The 9,696-nt window shown below is 40.0% G+C and overlaps 1 protein-coding gene and 1 pseudogene across 5 annotated transcripts; both read right to left on the reverse strand.

Annotated features, from left to right (window-relative positions):
• Positions 1 to 1,408: 1,408 nt before the first annotated feature.
• On the reverse strand, positions 1,409 to 6,276 carry LOC106581235 (dehydrogenase/reductase SDR family member 13). Of its 5 annotated transcripts, none has more exons than XM_045703870.1 (6): positions 4,601 to 6,275; positions 3,837 to 3,929; positions 3,283 to 3,397; positions 3,008 to 3,131; positions 2,396 to 2,722; positions 1,409 to 2,014 (listed from the first exon to the last, which is right to left on the reverse strand). In XM_045703870.1, exons 3-6 carry the CDS (start codon positions 3,376 to 3,378, stop codon positions 1,755 to 1,757), a joined length of 807 nt encoding a protein of 268 aa, XP_045559826.1. In that variant the 5' UTR covers positions 3,379 to 3,397; positions 3,837 to 3,929; positions 4,601 to 6,275; the 3' UTR covers positions 1,409 to 1,754. The 5 variants fall into 5 exon arrangements, with proteins under 5 accessions (XP_045559826.1, XP_014018632.1, XP_014018631.1 ...); XM_014163157.2 differs by having other exon boundaries at positions 3,283 to 3,401; positions 4,601 to 6,273; XM_014163156.2 differs by lacking the exon at positions 3,837 to 3,929 and having other exon boundaries at positions 3,283 to 3,401; positions 4,601 to 6,276.
• Positions 6,277 to 6,929: 653 nt separating this feature from the next.
• Positions 6,930 to 9,619, reverse strand: LOC106581237 (dehydrogenase/reductase SDR family member 13-like; annotated as a pseudogene).
• Positions 9,620 to 9,696: the final 77 nt, after the last annotated feature.

Consider the following 9,696-nt stretch of genomic DNA (forward strand, 5'->3'; position numbering starts at 1 on the left):
TCGATATTAAAAAAGACAAATAACCCCGAAAGCTTAGACACATGAAATGGTTCAGCATGGGAACACTTTGCCTACCCGGCGCTAGGGCTGCTGAATCAAGTGCAACTACCTTTATAGCGCGAAACGAATAAAACAAATGAGAACGCAAGCCTTTTTCGTAAGAAATGTTTGGTGGTCGACTAGGAATGGTTTGGTGACCACTGTAAATCTAATCTAAACCCTTTGTTGGCACTGTAGTAGTTTACTTCCTCTTTAGGCCTCTCAATCACAAATGATTCATACATTATTACTTATTTTGCAGGCCTATGTTTTTTACAGAGGTGTAAAGTAACTAATTGCAACTACTCTCGTTACGTAATTGAGTAGTTTTTCTGAGTACTTGTACTTTTTTAAGTAGTTTTCAAAGTCAGTAATTTTACTTCTACTGGAGTAAAATTGTATTAAAGTAACTGTACATTTACTTGAGTAGGATATTTCAGTACTCTTTCCACCACTGATGAGGAGTGTGAGGAGTGTGAGTTAGGGTGAGGGAGTGAGTGAAAGAGGGAGTTTGTGCAAGAGGGAGTTTGTGCAAGAGGGAGTTTGTGCAGTGAGTTAGGGTGAGGGAGTGAGTGAAAGAGGGAGTTTGTGCAGTGAGTTAGGGTGAGGGAGTGAGTGAAAGAGGGAGTTTGTGCAGTGAGTTAGGGTGAGGGAGTGAGTGAAGGGAAGAGTAAATGGGTGAGTGAACGTCAGCGGTCCCATTAACAAGTAACAAGTAATAGAATGATGAATGAGGGACTGAATGGTTGGAAGAATTAGACATGTTTATTTCTGGAGACTGACATATATTGAAGTCTGGAAACTTTGTTTATGCACTTTATTTTGTGTAGTTAAAAAAAATGTATCAATACATTTTAATGTATTTGAATGTTTATATTCAAATGTTAATAATTTTACATACAGATGTGACTTAAAATTCAGAAAATAAATTAACTGACTTCCTACTCTACATTCATTGCCTCTATTCCTTTTTCAATTGAATGCAAGGAAAATGTGTAACAATATTCAGGTAACCTTAGCAAAATTAGATAATTATCAAGGTCAATGTTTATATTTTAAAAGTAACTCAATTCATTTTACTTGGAGTACTTATTAAAAGAGCTGTTTTTTTACACCATTCATTTGACTTCTACTTGAGTAAAAATGTTATTCAAGTAACAGTACTTCTACTTGTGTGAGATATATCTGTACTCTTTCCACCCCTGTTTTTTTATTCAAATGCACATGATCAAGGCAACAAACAGCATCAGCTCCTCGGCCATATGCACATGATCTATAACCACGGGATTACATAATCTAAAATATGAATGGATGCACTGTTCAGTGCTGGCACAATTATTATACAACCAATGAATACACAACAGCCTCATTGAGGAACACATACTTTATTTCCATAAGTCTTGAATTGCCCAGTAGGCCCATGCTTCTTCATCCTGTTTGCCACTTCATGATTGAATTGATTCCAACATGCACAGTTTTGGGTGGGTCGTTTAATTATGTTCCAGATATATCACTAGGGCAGAGTGGAACACCCTAAGTAACCTATGGTAAGAACTTAGAAGTTAATGCACAAGATCAGTCCTATATACTAATCACACAGAGTAAGCACTTTTAGAATTTCTTTGACACTGTTGATTGATTTAAAGGGAAAGTCCACTCAAATGTCAAAAATCATCTTGCACACTGAGGAGAGCTTCAGTCACAGGGGGAGGCTTTCACAGGAGTCCACACAGACTCTCACTGACTTCCCATAGCTTCTTGGCCACCGCGTCATCTCTGGCCTTAGGATAGAGGTTCCTGACTGTACAGTTAGAGAAGTAGCATCCAGAGAGGGGCTCCAGGCCCTCCTGCAGGGCACAGTGCAGGGTGGTCTGAGACCCCGCCACAGAGTTCTTGAAGAACAACATGGAGATGGGCTTCAACAGCATTAAAAATACAGAGTTGGCGTAACGGCCCAGCTCAGTTTCAATTATACCTAGGAGAAAAAGACACAAGCACCAGAGTTGAGTTATTCATCCATAAAAAAATTACATTTTAGTCAACGCTCTTATCCAGAGCAACTTACATTAGTGCATTCATCTTAAGATAGCTAGGTGAGACAATAAAATATCGCTTAAAGAGATAGGTTTGTAGACTTTGTCGGAAGATGGCCAGGGAGTCCGCTGTCCTGACATTAGAGGGAGGCTTGTTCCACCATTGGGGTGCCAGGACAGAGAAGAGCTTTGACTGGAACATTAGTCATCTTATTCTACTTTAAATTCAACCAAGAACTAACTTGAAAACTGCAGATACCATTACATTCAAAAGTTTTATACATGGTCAAATTAAATTGGACACCTGACTTAGCAGCACTCACCAGGGTGGAGGCTGTAGCAGGTAACGTTTGTGTCCTTTAGTCTCTTGGCCAGCTCATGGGTGAAGACAACATTACACAGCTTGCTGTTGCAATAGATGTTAAAGACATCCATGGCAGACTTGCCAACACCTAACTCCTTGTGAGTGCTCAAGCAGTTGAAATCAATTTTGCCAAAATTATGGCCCAAGGACGCCACGTTGACCACTCGACTCGGACCGCACTCCTTCAGACGGTCCAGAAGCAGATTGGTCAACAGGAAGTGACCGATGTAGTTGACACCAAACATCATCCCCAAGCCGTCTTCTGTGCTGCCCTGCATGTAAATACCTGAGAGGAAACATGAAAATGAGTCCTTATTCATCCATAATCACTTCTATGGGAGGTTGATGGGAGTTCAGGGTGCATCTTAAAAGTCTTTAGTAGCCTCATCTCCTCACAGCCTTTCCTTCATCCTGCATTGATGCAAAGGAACAGGACAGGTGTATTGCTTTCACCTGTCATGTCAGTGCAAATAAAGGATAGAGTAGATGGAAAGGAAGCCGTTTAGGACCATTGAGATACACCCAGAGAGAGAAAGAGAGGTCCAACAACACCACCTCAAGCCTCCTTTACCTGCATTGTTGATGAGCAGGTCCAATCTGCGCTCAGTCTTTAGGAAGGTTTCAGCAAAGGAGCGAACAGACTTCAGACTGCCCAGATCCAGATGCATGAACACCACCTCATTGCTCCCACTCTCCTACAGGACACACATTTCTTTGTTACTCTGTCCAAATTTCATTTAACATTTTCCAAAATGCCTCTTTTCACAGCAACCACATGAGGGTTGTGATGTAATAACAAAATCTGCAAATGTAAAGTAGGTCAGAGATTGTTGAATCTCTCCTCACCCTCTTGATGTCAGCGAGCGCGGCCTCCGCTCTCTGTTTGTTGCGGCATGCCAGGATGACCCTGGCACCTCTCCTGGCCAGATCTAGTGCTGTCATCTTCCCTATGCCTGTGTTACTTCCTGGAGAATTAGTAGGATTATTGCAATGTAGGGGAGACCGGGATAAATAGTAAAAAAAAATATATATAATATAAATATAATATATATAATATAATATAAATATATATATAAATAAAAATAAACGTATTTTACTCTATTGCTCAGAGACCACTTGAATATAAGAACTTACATCAGTCTCCTAAACATTCATACCATTTATAGGTCTGTACATAAAACGGTCGGATTACAATCTTGATTTGAATCTACAAAATCGGGATGTTACATTTGCCACTGTGCCAGGGGCAATTGTAACAGTAGCTAGGGTGAAATGTAACACCAAAAAAATTAACTCCATTAACTTCAAATACATTGTTTATGAATGATTATATTATAGACATATAGTATCTAATGATTTTGCAACAAACAATTATTTCTAAGTACATAACCAATACTTACACTAACACCCCTATTTGTAGATGGCCAGTCGGTTCCTCTCATAACATCTGAATAGTCTGATTGTGCCCAAATGTTTACAACAAATTTACCACTCTACAGGACGCCAAAGATATTTAATGTTAGTTTTGAATAATAAAAAAAAAATCCTAAAGTTAACTCACTTTTTTTTTCTCCATCATTTGGATCATGTTCATTTTAACACTGAGTTACAATTGCCCCCAACCATGACACAACACCTCATGTGCCTAGCAAGAGACAACATTTGTGACACGTCAATCATGTCGATATTTATCTAACAGATCATTTTCATCACTATGCTAGTTTGAATACTTAAACATTAGCGCTCAGGGCAGTATAAGAAAAATACAGTTGGTGGGGAAAAAAAACACTTTACCCCTAACAAATAGTGAGATATTTGCCTGAAACTCTTCAAGCAGGGAGAGAACCTAAATGGGTATTTACTGAGAGAGTTTCATCACTCGTTTGTTTCTGTTTGGAGAAATTTGAGGTGTTACAATTGCCCCCAGTCTCCCCTACAGCTTGCTGCAGAAAGAGTGATTTGTTGAGTTTTATAACCAGGGAAAACTTTTTAAAAAACGATGAAATAATAAACAAAGTTATATGAATTTAAGAACGCTATATATATTAAATTATGTGTAGGCAAAGAACATTAAACCTACTCAACATTATTACATAACAGTGCCATAAACTTTCCTTCTGTGTCAATGAGGGGAAACACAGAAAGCAGACAAAAACAGGCTCACCTGTTACAATTACAGTTTTCCCATGCAGTTTCACATTGCTCTTGCATACTGCCCCTTTGACAAAGATATTATGAAAAATCATATAGCCCATCACTACCACTCCAGCCAAAAGAAGAAACACAGCCATTGAGCTCAGATCCTGTGCAACACTCAGTAAAGAGAATTAATAGAACACACTGCTCACTCCAGAATTCCTTACTGCAGTTATTCTCATGGTTACTCTATTGCGCAAAGAGCTCTACTTCCTGTTGAGTTCCGAGAAAGCCTAAACCACACCCCTTGGACTGCACAGGCACATTTTTGTTTTTTTCCTTCTTTGCATGGATTCTTCTACTGAAGCTTTCATGCTCAAATCTCTCTATTTCTGCAGGGCAGGCATAAGTGCTGCCTTTAAATTCTAATTGTGGCTGACAAATTGTTAGGAGGATACTTGGGCAGAAGCGATGAATTGTACAGTTTAAGCCATCATAAAACAATCAAGAGCAAACATTCTTAACAGTTTAGGTTTACTTACTGTTTTGTAAGAAATATGAATATAAACATGTCCATAATTAAATTTCCCATAAATCTATGTTAGGTAAGAAAAAGCAAGCGCGTCATTCATATACGGTGCATTCAGAAAGCATTCAGACGCCTTGACTTTTCCTACATTTGCTCATTAATCTACACACAGTACCCCATAATGACGAAGAAAAACTTTTTAAATATAATTTTAGCAAATTTATTAAACATAAAAAACATAAATCCCTTATTTACATAAGTATTCAGACCCTTTGCTATGAGACTCAAAATTGAGCTCAAGTGCATCCTGTTTCCATTGATCATCCTTGAGATGTTTCTACAACTTGATTGGAATCCACCTGTGATAAATTCAATTGACTGGACATGATTTGGAAAGGCACACACATCTATATAAAAAGTTCCTGTAATGGACATTTTAATGTTTGTGCTTTTCTTATAACAAATTTCTGTGTTCTATTCAATAAATCCATTTCTGTGTTCATGCAAGTGGCTGACTGAATGAATCCTCACTATCAGTGGCTTAAATTTTGCAGTAGGCCCAGACCTTGTTTTGAGAATGAAAGAGATCTCAATTTCAAGGTCTCAGCTTAGCGAGAAGAAGCCTTGAGGTATTGGTCAGTCACATGAATGAAACAAAACGGTAATGATTAATTGATTATGCTAAATCATGCAAATATAACTTGTCTGTGAATACCGTATATAAGACAACTGCATAAGCAGAGATCGTGATTGAGATGTGTACTATGGTGCATTGAGTTGGTTGGAAGCTCTCCAGCGAGCTGACAAATAAAAGATTCATTTAGATTGACTGAGTGTCCCTGTGTAAGAATTTCCAACAGCCCCACAGTTGACAGTGCATGTCAGAGCAAAAACCAAGCCATGACGTCGAAGGAATTGTCCGTAAAGCTCCAAGACATGATTGTGTCAAGGCACAGATCGGGAGAAGGGACCAAAACATTTCTACAGCTTTGAAGGGCCCCAAGGACAGTGGCCCGAATCATTCTTAAGTGGAAGTAGTTTGGAACCACCAAGACTATTCCTAGAGCTGGCAGCCCAGCCAAACTGAGCAATCGGGGGAGAAGGGCATTGGTCAGGGAGGTGACCAAGAACCCGATGGGCACTCTGACAGAGCTCCAGAGTTCCTCTATAGTGATGGGAAAACTTTCCAGAAGTACAACCATCTCTGCATCACTCTACCAATCAGGCCTTTATGGTAGAGTGGCCAGACAGAAGCCACTCCTCAGTAAAAGGCACGACAGCCCGCTTGGAGTTGGCCAAAAGACACCTAAAAGGACTGATTGGTGGAGTGCTAAAGGAGAAACAAGATTCTCTGGTCTGATGAATCCAAGATCGAACTCTTTGGCCTAAATGCCAAGCATCATGTCTGGAGGACACCTGGCACCATCCCTACAGAGACACATGGCGGTGTCAGCATCATGTTGTGGGGATGTTTTTCAGTGGTAGGGACTGGGAGACTAGTCAGGATCAAGGGAAAGATGAACGCTGCAAACTAGAGAGATCCTTGATGAAAACCTGCTCCAGAGCACTCAGGACCTCAGATGGGGCAAAGGTTCACCTTCCAACAGGACAATGACCCTCAGCACACACTCAAGACAACGCAGGAGTGGCTTCCGGACAAGTCTATGAATGTCCTTGAGAGGCCCAGCCAGAGCCCAGACTTGAACCCGATTAAACATCCCTGGAGACCTGAAAATAGCGGTGGCGACGCTCCCCATCCAACCTGTCAGAGCTTGAGAGGATCTGCAGTGAAGAATGAGAGAAACTCCCCAAATACAGGTGTGCCAAGCTTGTAGTGTCATACCCAAGAAGACTTGAGGCTGTAATCACTGCCAAAGGTGCTTCAACAAAGTACTGAGTAAAGGGTCTCAATACTTATATAAATGTGATATTTTTTATTTTGAATACATTTGGAAAAAATCTACAAACTTGTTTTTGCTTTGTCATTTTGGGATATTGTGTGTAGATTGATGAGGGAAAAAAACTGTTTAATACATTTTAGAATTAGGATGTAACAAAATGTGGGAAAAAAATCAAGTGGCCTAAATACTTTCCGAATGCACTTCTATGTACGTACATTTTATAAAGCATAACCCAAAAAAGTACAGTTTTGTTTTGAAAGAACACAGGATATTGGTTAGTAGCTTGCAGTCCAGTTAAAACTGCTGAGTCAGAGTGAGTTTCTTAAGATGATAGCCCACTCAGACTCTCACTGACTTCCCATAGCTTCTTGGCCACCGCGTCGTCTCTGGCCTTAGGATAGAGGTTCCTGACTGTACAGTTAGAGAAGTAGCATCCAGAGAGGGGCTCCAGGCCCTCCTGCAGGGCACAGTACAGGGTGGTCTGAGACCCCGCCACAGTGTCCTTGAAAAAGAACATGAAAAAAGGCTTCATCAGCATCATGGCCACCTTGTTGATGTCACGAGTCAGCTCAGAGTTGATGGCTATCTGTACATGACTAAAAGCAATGTCATGTCGTTATATTGTCGTATAAGATCACGTGTATTGAAAGCTGGTCGTAGCATTGCTGCAAACAACCAGTACAAGCCACACCTGCATTGTTGATGAGCAGGTCCAATCTGGGTTCATTCTTTAGGAAGGTTTCAGCAAAGGAGCGAACAGACTTCAGACTCCCCAGATCCAGATGCATGAACACCACCTCATTGCTCCCACTCTCCTACAGGACACATTTATGTTACTGTACTATTTTCATACACACAAAAAAAAGTTACTAGCCATAAACTACTGGTCATTATAGTTATATGGTCAAAGTGTTCATTCTCCTCTCACCCTCTTGATGTCAGCGAGCGCTGCCTCAGCTCTGTTTGCTGCGGCAGGCCAGGATGACTCTAGCACCTCTCCTGGCCAGATCTAGTGCAGTCATCTTCCCTATGCCTGTGTTACTTCCTGGAGTAAGTGGGCATAAACAATCAAAGAAAAGACAAGTAACGGTGAATAATATAAGTTTATGATATTAGTCTAATTTATGCAGGTGGGAAGATCAAAAAACATTTAAAACTCTGGTCTTTAAATTCCAACAGTAACGAAATTGAAATCACTGAAAAATGACTTACCAGTTACAATGACAGTTTTCCCATGCAGTTTTGCTTTACTTTTGCATCTTTGTCCTTTAACCACAACACTGTGGTAAATAAATGCAATCCCGACTACTACACCGACAACAAGCAAAAAAGTAGCCATCCTTGTCTCCCGTGTGAAAACCCCTTTGCTTTCAAGAGCGTGTGCAAGCTAATTTGTACTCATGGGAGAGCTCCTGTGAAAAATATCACACCCCTCTTACCAGCTACAAGACGGTTTGAGTTTCTATAGTGATTGCGCAACTGGATAAACCAGAATCTCTACTCTCTCAGGGCAAGGTCCATGGAACAGTTAAAAATAGTCTAATACGAGAAAGATTGTTTTACCATTAGACCTACATAAATGGCAACTGTTACCTTTGACATAGAGCTGTGCACGACCACCACCTTCTGGATAGTTCACTCACAACACGATGCATGACTGAAAGAAAAGCATTTTAGATCATTGACCCCATGTCTCAAGGTAATCAAAAATAACAGCACAAGGAGGCATTTTTAAGTTTGTTCTTAAAAAAAATCTTTCTGTATTTACATTGTTTTAACAGACAGGAAGAAACAGACAAAGAACGCTGATTTACAGAGTACAAGAGTGTTAAAACGAGAGCTAAACCAATCCGACACCATGGCTTTCAGCATGGAGGACACAGGACTCGGAACAGGTGTTTAACAAACTTTTCTACAAAACTACCAAATATCACAAAAGGAGTCCATGAGAGGTACTGTACACTATACAAACCGACCACAATGGTTTATGTCCATCAGTGTAGGCTGGTGGGAGAAGCTATAGAAGGACGGGATCATTGTAATGGCTAGAATGGAATCCATGGAACGGTATCAAACAAACATATGTAAACCACGCTTGACTCCATTTAATCTTTTCTAGCCATTACGAGCCCATCCTCCTATAGCTCCTCCCACCAGCCTAGACTGATGTACAGGATATCCAACTGAAAAGCACCGAATCAATCCTATTTACATTAATATACTGTACATACAAATGTGTGTATAAGCATGTAAGTGTGCTAGCTACCTGTGGTGCAAACGTAGCAACAACAAAGTGTGAGTACTACAACTCAATATCACAAAATAAAATGTTTGGGCTACATGAGCTGTCTGAAAAATAAGAAAATGTTAGTGTACCAGTCATAAGTTTGGACACATCTACTCATTCAAGGGTTTTTCTTAATTGTTTTTCTATTTTTACATTGTAAAATAATAGTGAAGACATCAAAACTATGAAATAACACATGGAATCATGTAGTAACCAAAATAATTGTTTAACAAATAAAAAAATATTTTAGATTCTTCAAAAAGTAGCCACCCTTGGTCTTGACATTGTCAAATAATAGTGAAGACATCAAAACTATGAAATAACACATGGAATTTGCACACTCTTGGCAGGCTCTCAACCAGCTTCATGGAGAACCAACAGTTTTGGAGTTCCCACATATGCTGAGC

This window comes from Salmo salar, chromosome ssa20 (genome assembly GCF_905237065.1).
Source record: "Salmo salar chromosome ssa20, Ssal_v3.1, whole genome shotgun sequence".
In the NCBI taxonomy this organism is placed as follows: Eukaryota; Metazoa; Chordata; class Actinopteri; order Salmoniformes; family Salmonidae; genus Salmo; species Salmo salar.